The sequence below is a fragment of the Melospiza georgiana genome, chromosome 18, assembly GCF_028018845.1.
Source record: "Melospiza georgiana isolate bMelGeo1 chromosome 18, bMelGeo1.pri, whole genome shotgun sequence".
Lineage (NCBI taxonomy): Eukaryota > Metazoa > Chordata > Aves > Passeriformes > Passerellidae > Melospiza > Melospiza georgiana.
The window spans coordinates 13,056,090-13,071,845 of record NC_080447.1 but is presented as its reverse complement, the minus strand read 5'-3'; the positions used below and the strand labels follow the sequence as shown (position 1 = coordinate 13,071,845).

The 15,756-nt window shown below is 61.2% G+C and overlaps 2 protein-coding genes across 7 annotated transcripts in view; both read right to left on the bottom strand.

The window, feature by feature from the left end:
- Window positions 1-685: 685 nt before the first annotated feature.
- LOC131091295 (uncharacterized) lies at window positions 686-6,309 on the bottom strand. The gene is made up of 12 exons (XM_058037261.1): window positions 6,268-6,309; window positions 5,823-5,885; window positions 4,949-5,044; window positions 3,694-4,308; window positions 3,376-3,529; window positions 3,086-3,289; window positions 2,893-2,962; window positions 2,637-2,726; window positions 2,024-2,155; window positions 1,254-1,444; window positions 973-1,112; window positions 686-891 (listed from the first exon to the last, which is right to left on the bottom strand). The coding sequence occupies exons 3-12, from the start codon at window positions 4,953-4,955 to the stop codon at window positions 686-688; spliced, it is 1,809 nt and encodes a 602-aa protein (XP_057893244.1). The 5' UTR covers window positions 4,956-5,044; window positions 5,823-5,885; window positions 6,268-6,309.
- A 592-nt stretch (window positions 6,310-6,901) lies between these two features.
- Window positions 6,902-15,756, bottom strand: part of OSBP2 (oxysterol binding protein 2) — a 112,127-nt gene continuing 103,272 nt past the window's right edge. For all 6 annotated transcript variants that reach the window (XM_058036694.1, XM_058036696.1, XM_058036700.1 and 3 more), the window contains 6 exons: window positions 13,936-14,056; window positions 13,144-13,247; window positions 12,782-12,877; window positions 12,276-12,460; window positions 10,931-11,151; window positions 6,902-9,715 (listed from right to left, as the gene is read on the bottom strand). In XM_058036694.1, coding sequence (XP_057892677.1) covers window positions 9,573-9,715; window positions 10,931-11,151; window positions 12,276-12,460; window positions 12,782-12,877; window positions 13,144-13,247; window positions 13,936-14,056 — 870 coding nt within the window. In that variant the 3' untranslated portion in view covers window positions 6,902-9,572. The remainder of the gene's footprint in view (window positions 9,716-10,930; window positions 11,152-12,275; window positions 12,461-12,781; window positions 12,878-13,143; window positions 13,248-13,935; window positions 14,057-15,756) is intronic.

The window sequence follows — 15,756 nt, the reverse complement described above, 5'->3', positions numbered from 1 at the left end:
CAGTCAGCTGGCTCAGCTCTCTGTCTGAGCCACAAACCTTTGTTATTCATTCCTTTCTATTCTTCGCTAGCCACCTGAGATTAAACCTTTTCTTCTATTCTTTTAGTATAGTTTTAATTTAATATATATCATAAAATAATAAATCAAGCCTCCTGAAACATGGAGTCAGATCCTCGTCCCTTCCCTCATCTGAAAAGCCCCGTGAACACGGTCACTCATGGCCATTCCTCCTGATTCCCCCAGGATCAGCACAGGCCCTGGGCTCTCCTGGAGGCACGGATTGATGGTGGTGGGACTGCCTGGGGCCACAGGGCTGTTCCAGCAGGAACTGTGCTCCACACTGGAGCTCCCCTGGGTCAGCAGCGGGGCTGGGGCACAGGGGGAGCCCCCAGCCCCTGCCTGGCCCCGGTGCCCGGCGGTGCCCCCAGGGCAGGGGGAGTCCCTGGGCTCTGCCCCAGCTGCAGCTCCTGGAGGTGGTGCTGGAGGTGCTGGAGGTGCTGCAGGAGCCCCGGGATGGAGGTGGGATGGGGACATTCCCTCTGGCCCTGCACAGGAGAGGGAAAGGGCAGCTCAGCCCGGGGCTGGGAGCTCCGGGAGGATCCTGCCCACACATTCCTGGCTCCTCGTGCCTTGGAGCTCGGCCATGGACACAGGGCAGCTGCAGTGGCAGGACACGCACACAGTGTCACCCGATGGACATTTCAGCAGGCAGAGCTGGGCACGGAGCCTCTGGAGGGATCTGGGGGTCCCCGAGGCTCTCTGAGACCCCAACCCCTGCGGCCTGGCCCCTGAACCCCAGCCCAGCCTCGGGGAAGGAGCTGGGGCCTGATTCACCTGGATCGGGGGCTCCCTCGGGGCTCCTGGAGCCCTCTGTGGCTGCTGCTCCCCCTCCTGCACAGGGACACAAACACGGCTGGGCCCGCGCCCTGCACAGGGGCCGGCACTGCCCCAGGGGTGACAATGGGGGCTCACCCACCCCATGTCCTCCCTCCCAGCCCCGGATCACCTCGTTCCTCTGCCCGGCGGCTCCCAGGGCTCCCTGCAGGCCCTGCCACTGCCCGAGGCGCCGCTGGATTTGCTGCCGGAGCCCCCGCAGGACGTGGAGAGCGCGGCTGGGGAGGGCAGCGATGAGCGGCTGGGGACAGGCAGGGGACAGGGAGGGGACAGGGAGGGAGGGAGGGAGGGGACAGGGAGGGAGGGAGGGTCGCACGAGTGCGACACCCCAGTGCCCCTGAGCACCTCCGGGCACCCACCTGAGGGCTGCCGGCGAGGGGCCCGGTGCCAGGGCAGTGCCAGGCCGGAGGCTGTGTCCCCGGAAAGCCACCGGGGCGTTCCTCAGGGCCACCGGGGGGTTCCCCAGGGCGACCGGGGAGTTCCCCAGCGCCGCGGAGCCCCCGGCCCGGCTCGGGCGATGCTCCCACTGGGCGCTGCTGCCGAGCGGCTCCTGGAGGGGCAGGAGAGAGGGATCAGGGCAGCTCTGCCCCCTCAGCCGCTCCTGGGGCAGCTTCGGAGCCAGCTCAGAGCTCCCAGGGACATCCGGAGCCCCCGGGCTGGAGCAGAGGTTTGGAAGGAGCAGAAGAGACAGAGACCCCCGGGGGTCCCTCCTGTGTCCCCAGAGCCACCCCCAGCGCGGTCCATGCCCCCGACAGCAGCGTCCCCAGCAGCCCCTCTGCTCTGGGCGGCCTCAGAGGAGCGGCACATGTGGGCTGATGTGGGCCCCTGGCCGCTCCCGAGCCACAGCCCCAGCTCTGGGCTCGCTGTGTCCCGGCCTTCCCTTCCCTTCCCTTCCCTTCCCTTCCCTTCCCTTCCCTTCCCTTCCCTTCCCTTCCCTTCCCTTCCCTTCCCTTCCCTTCCCTTCCCTTCCCTTCCCTTCCCTTCCCTTCCCTTCCCTTCCCTTCCCTTCCCTTCCCTTCCCTTCCCTTCCCTTCCCTTCCCTTCCCTTCCCTTCCCTTCCCTTCCCTTCCCTTCCCTTCCCTTCCCTTCCCTTCCCTTCCCTTCCCTTCCCTTCCCTCCTTTCCCGGACCTGTTCCGTGGCCTCCCGGAGCAGCCGCAGGCTCTGGGCCCGGTCCCTCTGGAGCAGCCCCTGCAGGCGGTGCAGGACCCGCAGCCGCTGCCGCAGGAGGTGGCGGCTGCCCCGCTCCAGCTCCCGCAGCCTCTGCAGGACCAGCGGAGTCACCCTGGGCTGCCCAGGGCCACCCCACAGCCCCGGAGGGCTCAGGGCAGGATCCCATCCTCACCGCCCATTGGGAAAGGGCTGAGCTTTGCTGGGTCGGTGCCCAGGAATTGTCACCCCAGCCTCCAGCCCTGCCTGTTTCCCTGCCCTTCCCAACATTCCAGCTCTCCTCCCTCTGCCCAGGCTCTCCAGGGACCCTCTGAGCTGCAGACACTGACCCCAGGCTACTCACGGCCACAAGGGTGATTTTCCCAACAAATTCTTCTCCTAAAAGCCTCAGTCCCTCAATAAACCCCACTGTGGATAAATCCAGCTGGGCTCTGTAGGAATTTGGGCAGCAGGAATGTTTCCCATGGGATGCTGGACAAGGGGCTGCGCTGTGGCAGGGTGTGATGGGTTTGCTCCTTCCCACGGCCCCTCCGGTGTGATCCTGGCCCCTCTGGAAAACCACGAGTGCTCTGACCTCCAGCAGCTCCAGTTTCTCTTCTCGTGCAGTTGTTATTTTCCTTCTCTCCTTGTCCAGCTGCTCCTGGCTCACACGGGCTCCCTGCCCCTGCCAAAACTGCAGAAACCTCCTCATTTCCCATTCCCACACCTTTTTCTCTTCCAGGAGCCGGCTCTGGGCCTCCCATCACCCCAGGAGCAGCAAAGCAGAGCCAGCACAGCCACCCCAGCCTGTCCCTGCCACCTGCAGCAGTGCCAGCCCAAGGTCACCTCACCGTGCTCTGCAGGTCCGTGTGGCACCGGTGACAGGTGTCCCGGGTGTGTCCCAGCAGTGCCAGGCCAGTCCTGTGCCAGAGACACCGTCACCCACAGCCCCAGCTCTGCCTTCAGGGTGCCCATCCCCTCCTGGGCTTCCAGGGCCACCTCCTGCTCCAGCCTGGGGGCAGGAGCCATCCCTGGAGCCCATACCTGGCTCTGTCCCCTTGGCTCCAGGGCCTGGCACCAGATCCCAGCTCTCGTGTGCCCTCCTGGCTCCTCCACAGTGGCTGCCCTGCCAGCCCCTGGCATCCAGCACTGGGGTTACAATCCCATTTTCCCCCTTTCCATTGCATTTCCTGGTGCATTCCTGGGGCCACCACGTGGGACACAAGGGCCAGGGCCAAGCTCGGTGTCCTGGGCCCTCAGTGTCCTGCTGCTCTCCAGATCCCATCTGGAACCAGAGCCAGGAGCATCCCTGCATCCATCCCTGCCCCCAGTGCATCCTGTCCCAGCTGGGGCTGTGCCTGTGGTAGACCCCAGACCCCAAACCCCAGGGCTGTACCTTGCAGGGCAGTTCCCCTTTCTGGTCCCCTCGCAGCCCTGGGGACAACGGTGACCTCCATGGCCGGGGGGCTCCCACGACTGTGCCAGCACCTGTGGGGGAAATGGCATTTGGGGACAGAGGAGCCACAAACTCACAGAAACCACACAGGCAGCCGAGGCTGGCCCTGCCACCGTGTCCCTGTCCCTGCTGTCCCTTCCCCTGCCTGTCACAGCCCTGCAGCCCCTCCCGTGCCCCAGGGCCAGCCCGGACTCACTCCTGCTGCTGGCGGCTCCTTCCCTGTCCATGGCAGCCACACCGAAGGTGACGTTCCTTCCATGTCCCCAGAGGGAGAGATGTCCCCTGGCTGTGGCCCTGCTGGCCCTGGGAGCGCTGCTGCCCGGAGCTCCTGTCCCTGCCCCAGCCCTGCTCCTGCCAGCAGCCATCCCAGCAGCGATCCAGGGGTGCCCAGCTGTGCCCAGCAGCTCCCCACGGGCACCGTCCCCGTGTGCCAGGGCTGCCTGGGCAGGGGGGCCCGGCCGGGACACCCGCCCATGGCTCTGGCTTAGGCTCAGGCGGGAGATCCTGGCTCCCAGGGACTCGAGGCTGCTCCGGGATGCGGAGCTGTGCTGCCGGGGGGCTCTGCTGGGCTCCGTGGCCGTGTCCGGGCTTCTCCCTGCGGGGAACAAGGGCTCGTCCTGCCCGGGGTGAGCTCCTGCCCTGGGGACATCCCCAGCAGGCTCCTGCTGGCACAGCAGCGGCTCCACCATCGCCTCCCAAAAGCTGGCAGCCAAATCCTCGGTGCAGACGGAGCTGGAGCTGCTGCAGGGCTCCTCTTCCCGTGGGACAGGGCTGCCAGCCCGGACACAGCCGGCACCGCGTCCTGCCAGCTCTGTGGGGACAGCAGAGCCATGAGCCCATCCCAGAGGGAAGGAGCCATCCCATCCTGCTGGCTCTGAGCCACCTGGGAGGGGCTGGCAATGCCTGTTCTTATCGGGGAGCACCAAAGCATTGACACCGAACACATCCCACCCTCTGCTGCAAGATCCTCGACTCCCTCCAATTGGAAGGAGAAGCCACAATATCATCCTTATCTCCATTTTAAACCAGGGCCATTGTTGACCTTGATGCTCCCAGGATCGGGAGGGGCAGTGCCAGGGAGGGCTGGCAGCATCCAGGATGGGGCAGGGATGGTGTCAGCTCCTCCCGGGGGGGAATTTTCCCTAATACCCAATCTAAACCTGCCCTGGCCCAGCCTGAGGCCGTTCCCTCTGCTCCTGTCCCTGTTCCCTGGAGCACAGCCCGACCCCCCCGGCTGTCCCCTCCTGTCAGGAGCTGTGCAGAGCCACAAGGGCCCCCTGAGCCTCCTTTGCTCCAGGCTGAGCCCCTGCCCAGCTCCCTCAGCCTCTCCTGGGGCTCCAGCCCCTTCCCAGCTCCCTGAGCCTCTGCTCCATCCCCATTCCCAGCCAGGCAGAGGGGGCTGTGGGGCCAAGCAGAGCTGAGGAAGCCCCGGGTGCCCCGTGCCCACTCACCGGCCATGGCAGGACCCTGCTGGGAAGGATGGGGAGGATGGGGAGGATGGCACTGCCCCCGCTGCCACCAGCGCTCAGCACAGCCACACCCGGGAGCTGCAGGGAATGGGACAGGGAATGGGACAGGGAACTGAGCAGGGAGTGGTACAGGGAATGGGGCAGGGAATGGTACAAGGAATGGGGCAGGGAATGGGGCAGGGAATGGGACAGGGAATGGGGCAGGGAAGGGGACAGGGAATGGGACAGGGAGTGGTACAGGGAATGGGGCAGGGAATGGGACAGGGAACTGAGCAGGGAGTGGTACAGGGAATGGGGCAGGGAATGGTACAAGGAATGGGGCAGGGAATGGGGCAGGGAATGGGACAGGGAATGGGGCAGGGAATGGGACAGGGAAGGGGACAGGGAACTGAACAGGGAATGGTACAGGGAATGGGACAGGGAATGGGGCAGGGAATGGGGCAGGGAACTGAACAGGGAATGGTACAGGGAATGGGGCAGGGAATGGGACAGGGAAGGGGACAGGGAACTGAGCAGGGAATGGGGCAGGGAATGGGGCAGGGAAGGGGACGGGGAACTGAACAGGGAGTGGGACAAGGAACTGAACAGGGAACTGAACAGGGAATGGGACGGGGAGTGGGACAGGGAATGGGACAGGGAACTGAACAGGGAATGGAACAGGGAACTGAACAGGGAATGGGACGGGGAACTGAACAGGGAATGGGACACAGAATGGAACAGGGTACAGAATGGGGAATGGGGCACTGCCAGATGTGTTCACTGGGGGGACAAGGCAGGAGCACCCCAGGGGTGGTGCTGCAGCTGCCCCCCCCACATCTGAGCCCCACAAAGGAACCCCCATTCCCACACCCCACACCTGGACTTCAGGTTTCATCGGCAGGGTCCAGATCCAGGATCCTGGAAGCCCTGGGCTCCAGGGCTGCAGAGAGGAGGAGAGAAGCACTGAGGGTCTCAAAGCCCTTGGGCTGGGCCAGAAATCCCCAGAATCACCCTGGGCTCCCAAACCACTGCATGCTGGAGGGGATGGGGCAAAGGTGCTGGAACAAAGGTGTGCTGGGCCAGGTGTGCTGATCCAGCTGTGCTGGGCCAGGGCTTAGTGAAGGTGCTGAGACCGACACACCCAGCCCAGCCCAGCCCAGCCCCGAGCTGCGGTGCCGGGGGTGATGGGGCCGGGGGCTGCTCTTCCTTAAACCCAGGATTTCGGCACTGGAGCTGCTCTGGGAGCTGCAGGTGCCCGGAGCCCCCCAGGCACACAGGGAGGGTCGCAGGGCCGGGGTCCCCCCAGGGCAGCCCCGACTCACCTGGGCCGGCCGAGCGGAGCAGGAGCGGCACGGGCAGGGCTGTGTGTCCCGGTCTCCCGGCAACATCCCGCGGGGACCGGCCTGAGCCTGCCCGGATTGCCCAGCCCCGGCCCGGACCCTGCTCCAGCTCCCCCGCGCAGCTCCTCCCCACCATCCCCAGGGAATCTCCGTGTCTGGGTACCTTCCCCTGAGCCCCATTCCCTGCTCCTGCTCCTCCTCTGGGCCACCGCCACCTTCCCCCTTGGCCAGGCTCCCCTGGGACATCTCCACCCCGATGATCCCTCCCGGGCAAATCCTGTCCTGCTTTTCTTTCTCCTTCAAGCTCGCAGATATTCTCCTTCCATGCTCCTGTTTCCCTGGACCTCCTGCTTTGGACAGGATTGAACTTCCCCTGGATCACCTCTCCTCCCTGCACCATCTCCTGCCCTCGACACCTTCTCCCCCAGATCCTTCTCCTTCCCTGAACCACCACTTCCCTGGACTTCCCTGTCCTTTGAGCAGCATTCTCTGGATCTTCTCCTTCCTGTGCCACCTTCCTGTCCCCCACCCCGTGTCCATGTCCCCCCTCACATCCAGAGCTCCTCCAGGACCTGCAGCCCTGGAGCATCTCAGTGACCATCTCAGCACCACGGCCTTTAAAACTCCCGAATCCAAGTTTTATTTCCGTGTAGGAGAAGAGGGATCACTCACAATATATTATTGTTCAAAAAGAAAATACATTCAACAGCATTTACAGTGGAATGACATTAAAATCCTCGAGGAGGAACAGAAGGACCAGGAGATGGTGCTCTGGTTAAGTGCTGCTGATAAGATGATCTCTGGAAGATGGAGCAATTTTTTTTCCATTAGCCTAAAATCCGGGGGATTTCTGGGTTGGGGCCGCTCCTCGTGCTCTCCCAGGCTCCGTGGAGCTGAGCAGGGTCTGTGGTGGGGGTTCCCAGACGGAGGGGGCCATGGGGGCACAGCAGAGCCCAGCACATCCCGCTCCTGCCTGCTCCGCCCGGGAACGGCCCAATCCAGCCGGGAACGGCCCGGGCTGGAGCTCCTCCCTGCTCCAAGCTCCCGGGCGACACTTGCATTGACACAGCAAAAAGGCAAATAAGGCATTCTGAAAGCTCCGTTCCACCCCTCCTACACAAACCCCCCCGGGCACTGCGGTGCTGCCACAGGCAGGGCAGCGGCACCAGGGACCCGTGGGGACATCCTCCCTCTGCCAGGCAGCACACCTGGGGCCAGGACACCTGGGGCAGCTCCCACAGGCCAAACCCCAGGCTGGAGAAGTCAAGATCAGCTTTCCCAAGCCGGGGCAAAGCTCTCAGGACACTGGGACGCAGCCTGGAGCATCCCACTGCCAGGAATCCGAGTGCCACAAACCCCAAACACATCATTTCCAGATGGGAATGTCTCTGGAACACCTTTTCCATGCTACAGGATCCAGCTTTGGAGCAAACCGTTGCTTCCCTGCCGTGGGAATCCATCACCTCCGCCCGAGCTCGGGGCCGCCCCGAGGGGAATCGTACGCGTGCTGTAAAAACTCAGACAGACACTTCTGTCTTCATCATTTTTCATCTTTTGTGTACCATAGAAATTTAAGCAAAATAATTTTATATATATTTATATATATATATGTATAAATTAGAAGCAAATAAATAAGATTAAAGGGTGCACTGAGAGCAGAGGGGGCTGCCCTGCAGCACGGTGACGCCGTCAGGGCCCTGGGGAGTGTACACTGTGGGGATCACAGGGATGGAAGTGCTGGAAGCTGATCAGGAGGAGACTGATGGATGAGGAACCTGATTGCATAAGTGTCCCGTGTGCAAGCCTGGATATTCCAGTTACCATTGCCCCAAGGTTCGTTATTGCTAATTAACTTCACGTGGGTGTGACGGCCGGCTCGGGGCGGCCCCCGAGGCAGGGTCAGTGTGATATGGTGCAGAGCCAGAGGAGGAGACAGCAAAAATGGAATCCAGCAGGGCCAGTGCAGGTCTCCAGGTGTTCCTGGCCCAGCAGATGCCATCTCTGGGATGCCACCACCTCCTGCTTCCCCTCGGCGCTCCCGGTCCTCACCTGTCACCAGCAGCGCTCGCTCTGCTCCTCCCGGTGCATCCAGGGCCAGGCAGGGTGATGGAGCCAGCAGGGCTGAGGGGACGAGGGGCTCCCTGCCCTGACAAACTGGAGCTGCTGCAGGGAGAGCCCAGGGTGAGGGAGGGGAGGAACAGGAGTTGGGAGCTGGTGCTGGGGCGCAGGGACCCTCCAGCCTCATCCTGTGGCCAGGCCTGGCTGAACGGGGTGGGAGATGCTGGACCAAGGCTCCATCCCAGCAGCACCATGGCACCTCTCCCCTCCTCTCCCCATGGCACCTCTTCCCTCCTCTCCCACCCAGCCTCAGGCACAGCTCAGCAGGGAGACACCGATGGAGAAGCTGGAATTGAGATCCAGCCCCCGTGTGCAGGGACACGGAGCCAGGAGCATCACTGGGACAGAAACTCTTCACTGCATCAGCCTGGTGTTCCCAGCCACGCTGGGGCCATCTCCCCCTTCGGATGAGGTTGCAGGAAAACCAAAACAAACTTCACTCAAACCACGCCCACATGATAAAGACAGGCCCAAGCTTTGCCTGAACACATCAGACTGTGGGGAAGCACCTCCAACGCTCTTGAAAAAAGCAAAAACCAGGTCAAAAACCCCAAAGTCACCAGCTGAAATATCCTACTTGGTGTTACTGGGATGGCTGGGCACTGTGGAACCACCAAGAGCCTCTGGGATCATGTGCCACAGCTCCTGGGGACAGTTTTCCAAGCAGAGTTGTTCGTGTCCGTCTTTGAAGGAAACCTGAACCAGGAGCAGGATTTTTTTTTTTTTTAAATAATTCCATAAAGTCCACACAGAAATGGGGTCCCAAAAGAAGAAAAAAAAAATGGCAAAGAGAAGAGCTCACACAAGCACAGCATTCCCACACCCCGGGCATCTTTGGAAGTCGACGTCTCGGCCAGCGGAGCCAAGGCGCTGGAGGATATAGGCAGCAACTCCTGACAGCAATGAACATCCCAAACCCAGCCCAGCTCCACGTGTCCTCACTCCTAAGCAGTCGCTGGAAAATCCATCATTTAAAAAAAAAAAAAAAAAAAAAAAAAAAAAAAAAAAAAAGATGCTATTTATTAGTGCATAAAAAAATAGGTTTGGAATCCCTGTTTGGATCTCTGCATGTATTGACCGTGTCGGCCCGGCGGGACGCTGCCGGCGTGTCCTCGCTGTCCCTCGGGCTGTGCCAGTGTCCCAGGGGTGGCCCCCGAGCTCTGGGGGGCTCAGAAGATGTCGGGGCACACGCTCCAGTCCTGCTTGTCCTTGGCCTCCCAGTAGCCGCCCTTGTAGACGCAGATGAGCTCCCCGGTGACGGCGTCCACCTTGCGCTCGAACCACAGCGGCAGGTACCCCTCGTAGTCCTTCCCTGGGGGCACAGCGGGGCTCAGGGGCTGCTGCACCTGCAGCCTGCAACCCACAGCTCCCACAGCAGCAGGGACTGGCTGCTGCACCTGCAGCCTGCAACCCACAGCTCCCACAGCAGCAGGGACTGGCTGCTGGTGCTCCCACAGCTCCAACCCCACAGCTCCCACAGCAGCAGGGACTGGCTGCTGGTGCTCCCAGAGCTCGGGGATTCATTTGAGCCTGTTGTGGTCATGAGGGCCAAGGGAGGACTGCTCTCCAAGGGGACAAAATGACATGGCCAGGGACATGATGACCAGCAAGGCAAAGCAGCCAAGAGCCCTCCCTGCCAGAGCCCACTGCCCCAAAAACCCAACCTGCCCCCACAAGTGCCTCAGTTCCTCAATAAAACCTCCCTGTGGATAAATCCAGCTTGGCTCTTAAGGAACTTGGGCAGCGTGGAATGGTTCCCATGGGATGCATGTGGCTGGATTGGAGCTCCTAAAGGAGCTCCAGGAGAGCTGGAGAGGGACTGGGGACAGGAGTGCCAGGACACAGGGAATGGTTCCCACTGCCAGGGGCAGGGATGGATGGGATATTGGGAATTAGGAATTGTTCCCTGTGAGGGTGGGCAGGCCCTGGCACAGGGTGCCCAGAGCAGCTGTGGCTGCCCCTGGATCCCTGAGCTGCTGACAGCTGTGTGATGGCTCTGGCTCTGCACAACTCCTGACAGGAGGGGACAGTCAGGGGGTCAAGCTCTGCTCCCAGGAAACAGGGACAGGAGGAGAGGAAATGGCCTCATGTTGCACCACAGCAGTTTTATACTGGATATTAGGGAAAATTCCTTTCTGGAAAGGGTGGTCAGGCATTGGAACAGGCTGCCCAGGACAGTGCTGCAGACCCCATCCCAACAGAAAATCCCCAAAGCAGGGACTGTCTGTTGGTGCTCCCAGGGCTCAGAGACTGATTTGAGCCCTGCCATGGTCACGAGGGCCTAGGGAGGACTGGTCTCCAAGGGGACAAAGTGACTGGTGGGACAGGATGGCCAAGGACACAATGACCAGCAAGGCAAAGCAGCCAACAGCCCTCCCTGTCAGAGCCCACTGCCCCAAAAACCCAACCAGCCCCCACAAGCACCCCAAACCCACCCACAAGGGCTCCCCAGAGCTCACAGGGTATGTCCCCCACAACCATCGTAGTGCAGTCCCCGCATCCTGAGCCATCCCCGAGCGCTCCTCACCTTCCTCCATGGCCTCCACGGCCTCGGCCTCCCTGCGCCGGCGCACGGCTCGCTGCTTCTCCTCCAGCCTCTGCTTCTCCACGTTGGCCTCGTCCCAGCGGCCGCTCTCCATGAGCCGCTGGTCGGGGCGCAGCCGGCTGTCCGTGGGCGCCACGCGCTCCTCGGGCTCGTTCAGCGTCAGCGCCAGCTCCGAGAAGAAGTACATGTTCTCAGCATTGTCCCTGGAATGGGGACAGCCTGCTCAGCACGGGGAGTGCCTCGGGCACAGCCCCACAGCCCCACTGAGCCACTCCTGCTGAGCTGGGGCAGCTCTGGGACCCTCCTGACAGGAGAGAGCTGGAGGGGCTGGAGCGTGTGCAGGGCAGGGAACGGAGCTGGGAAGGGGCTGGAGCCCCAGGAGAGGCTGAGGGAGCTGGGCAGGGGCTCAGCCTGGAGCAAAGGAGGCTCAGGGGGGACCCTGTGAGCTGCACACAGTCACCCCAGTCTGCCTACAGCCACAAGGCTGTATTTTCCCAAGAATTTTCCCAACAAATTCTTCTCCTAAAAGCCTCAGTCCCTCAATAATACCTCCCTGTGGATAAATCCAGCTTGGCCCTTTATGAATTTGGGCAGTATGGAATGTTTCCATGGGATGTGTGTGGCTGGAAAAGGGGCTGAGCTGCTGACAGGTGTGTGATGGCTCTGGCTCTGCACAACTCCTGACAGGAGGGGACAGCCAGAGGGGGTGAGCTCTGCTCCCAGGAAACAGGCATGGGATGAGAGGAAATGACCTCATGTTGCACCACAGCAGTTTTATACTGGATATTAGGGAAAATTCCTCCCTGGAAAGGGTGGTCAGGCATTGGAACAGGCTGCCCAGGACAGTGCTGGAGACCCCATCCCAACAGAAAATCCCCAAAGCAGGGACTGTCTGTTGGTTCTCCCAGGGCCCAGAGACTGATTTGAGCCCTGCCATGGTCACAAGGACCAAGGGAGGACTGGTCTCCAAGAGGACAAAGTGACTGGTGGGACAGGATGGCCAAGGACACAATGACCAGCAAGGCAAAGCAGCCAACAGCCCTCCCTGTCAGAGCCCACTGCCCCAAAAACCCAACCAGCCCCCACAAGCACCCCAAACCCGCCCACAAGAGTCCCCACAGCCACCCTCCCCTTCCAGGGGCCCACCTCAGGAAAAGCCACTCAGCCCCATGAGTCCCTCATGTCCTCAGGCCTGGGCACATGAGCCTGCCATTCCACAAGGCCCTGGGAGATCCCATCCCAATCCAATCCCATCCCATCCCATCCCATCCCAATCCCATCCCATCCCCATCCCAGTCCTGCTGTCCATCCCAGCCCAGGGACTCACGGCAGCGGGTACTTCCTCCACAGGACCTTTGGGGACAGGGTCTGGTACACAGTTTTCTGCTTGCCCTCAGTGCTGGTGCTGCCATGGCTGCTGTGGAGGATCTTGGAGCACTCCATCTTCTCATCCCACGTGCCAGACATGACATAGTGCGCTTTGCCGTCGGCGTCGCTCACCACCCCTGTCACCTGCCAGGGGGACAACGGCTCTGGTGGCACGTGGGAATGCCCAGGGGGGCACCACAGCCTCCAGGTGCCCAGCTGGATGTGGTGCTGTGTCCCCTGGACATCCCTGACCTGTCCAACCCACCAAACCCCTCCCAGTGTCAGTGCTGCAGCTCCAGCACATCAGAGCCAAACCACGGGACATGGAGGTGCCACCCAGCCCTCCCTGGTGACCCTGCCTGGCCAGCCCCTCAGCCCCATGCTGGGGCTCATCCCAGTGCTACTGGGAGCCTGGAAGAGCCAGGAGTGACCCCTGAAGGAGCAGGGTCCCCGCTGGATACTCACCTTGCGGGGGACATCCCTGGAGAAGTAGCTGTAGGGGGTAAATTTCAGCTGGCATTTATCTTTGGACTTATGGTTAACAATCTCTATTTCACCAGACTGGATGAAAGACACAGAACCACAGCAGGGAGAGACAGAGGAGGTGTTAGTTGCAGTGCAGGTACCAACCCCCACCGGGCACAGCAGCACCAGTGGCTGCCCCCACCCCAGCCACCCCCAGCACCTGCTGGCCTCGGGCAGAGCCAGGGAAGGTTCCAGAAGCCTTTCCCAGCCCTGCAGGGAAGCACAGCTCCCCATCGTGGCAGGAGCACGTGCCCAATGCTCCTCCAGCCCCCAGGGCCAGGCAGACCTGTGCTCTCACCCACCTGGTCGATCCAGAGCTTGCCCACGATGATGTTGTGCACTGTGGAGGTGACTTTCCTCCACACGTAGTGGTTCCCACTGGAGTGGAACTCCAGGTGGATGGCGCCTGTGGAGACAGGGATGCTCTGAGCTCAGCAGGGCAGGTGTTCATTCCCCAGAGCCCACCACCACCCAGCACTGTGCTCATCCCTCTCCCTGCATCCCCCACCAGGTCTGGCTCTGGATTCATCCCTCCCTTAGTGCTCCAGGAAGGGAAGGACATCTCCTGCCAGGCCCTCTGCCCTCCTTCTAAAAGCAGGTCAGAAATGTGCTGCCTGGTTGATTCAGGCACTGGCACCACTCTGGGAATGCTGCCCAGCCCAGGGACAGGCAGAAGGAAAATAAAATACTCCAAGGAGGCAGCTTATTGCTCTTGACTGGCAGGCAGAGGGTTAAAACAGGCAGCAAGTTAACTTTAAGTATCATGGAAGGAGAAATCACTTCCTGGGCAAGCAGGGTATTTCCAAAGCAAAGCAGCCTTTGCAGATGGCATCACTTCCACTTCCAGGGCAGACATGTCATTGTTGGATCAGGAGCACAAACCTGGGCTCCTTAACTGGCCTTGTAGAACCCACTGAGCCCCAGGTGAGCCCAGGGGATTCCCAGGTGAGCCCAGGGGATTCCCAAAGTCCCAGGTGAGCCCAGGGGATTCCCAGAGCCCCAGGTGAGCCCAGGGGATTGATCAAGGCTAAGGAAGCAGTTCCTTTAACTGCAAAGCCAGTGCATCCCAGGGAACTGCAGGATCCATCACCTACCCAGTGGCATGATGGAGAGGTATTTGCCCCTGAACTTGCTGGCGATGGTGATCTCCTGCCACAGCGTCCAGCCTCGCCTGGAGTACACGTGGTGGGCGGCTGCTGGGGGGTGGTGGCTCACCTGGGGACAGGACACACAGCCCGTGAGGACACAGAGCCCAGCGGAGTGCTCGGAGAGGGGACAGCCCCACACCAGCCCAGCACTGAGGATGCTCCAGGCCCTGGGCACCACATCAGCTTTTCAGACACCACAATCCCCTCCTGGGCAGTGCCCTGGCAGCAAAGGGAGACGCTCCAGGATCCTGCCAGGATTGGCTCGGGCTCATTTTAAAGCATGATCCATGAGATCTTCACTTGAGCAACCATTGCTGTGAGATGCTGCTGTTCCCTGAGCCCTGCTTTCCTGGGATCCTGGCTGGCAAACATGGATGTGCTGGCACCCCAGTAATCCCAGTAATGGAACAGCACCTGGGAAATCCCAGAGGACACAGGCCCACAAGTTATCCAAAACACACAGGAAGACTTTGGCTTCTCCCTCACACACACACCAGGCTGGAAAAGAGGACACAGCACCCTAAATCCTCAGAGTGACTTGTTAGAGGTGGTGCTCACATGGCCCTGCCCTGGGAAAAAAGCTGCCCAAACCCAAGGCAGGAGCAGGAATATCCCAGGCAGAGGGACCTGGTGGCACAGCCTGGCACAGGCACCCATGATCCCCAGAGCTCTGGGATGATTTCCCTGCTGTAATTACAGGCTGAGCGCCCCGAGCTCGGGATTACACACACGGGCAGGGCCAGGGCCTGACATTAAATCCAGGCAGCAGCAGCAGGAAATCCTATTTGGATAACTGGATTTCAGGCACTGGATTATCACTGCTTGGCTGGGCACGCTGGCAGGCTGAGCAGCACAGGCAGCACCAAGGAAAATTCAGAGCAGTGGGAAAGGAGGCTGGAATTGGTCAGGAATGTCAAATCTGGGCACAAACACAGGAAAACTGGGACCAAGCAGAGAAAGCAATTCCAGGCAGGTTATTTATTTGGGAGGGAACAGGGATGGAGAAAGGAGTGTTGTGAAAAGGGGGGTGAAAATGAGAACAGGGATGATGCAAGTTTGGGAATGGTGCAGTCAGGGGTGTCCAGCAGTACTGGACAGGCAGGATTTGCAGAGATGTGCTCAGAGGTATCCAGGGGGGACAGGCAGCCCTGGGCTTGGCACTGCAGCCGGGATGAGGCTGAGAAATCTACCCAGGGCTTCCAGCTGCACCCCAGGAAGGTGAGGGTGTGGTATGAGGGTACCCCAGCTGGCTAAGGGATGGATCCATCTCTTCCAGGCTGAACCAGGTGACAGGGCAGGAACTGCTGCCAGGCAGGGGGAGGTGAAGGTGTGACCCTGCTGGGATGGGAGAACCTGAGCTCTGTGACAGCTCTGTGACAGCTCTGTGACGCTGTGCTGGGGTGGCTGAGGCTTGAGGCCCCCTCTGGCCCTGGCAGGCAGGAGGGCTCAGGCTGTGGCTGGCAGTGTCCCACCTCACTGGCATGGCTCCCAGGCCGGGATGGGCCATGTGGGGACATGCACAGCTGGGTGACATTGGGCCCACGGCGCTGGGGGTGTGGAGGGACAGCAGAGCCAGGAACTCTGGGGATTATCTACTGCAGGACCTTCCTTGGGTCACACTTCCAGGAGACCCCAGAGAGCCTGTTCAGCATGGCCTAGAGGGGATGGGATGGGATGGGATGGGATGGGATGGGATGGGATGGGATGGGATGGGATGGGATGGGATGGGATGGGATGGGATGGGATGGGATGGGATGGGATGGGACG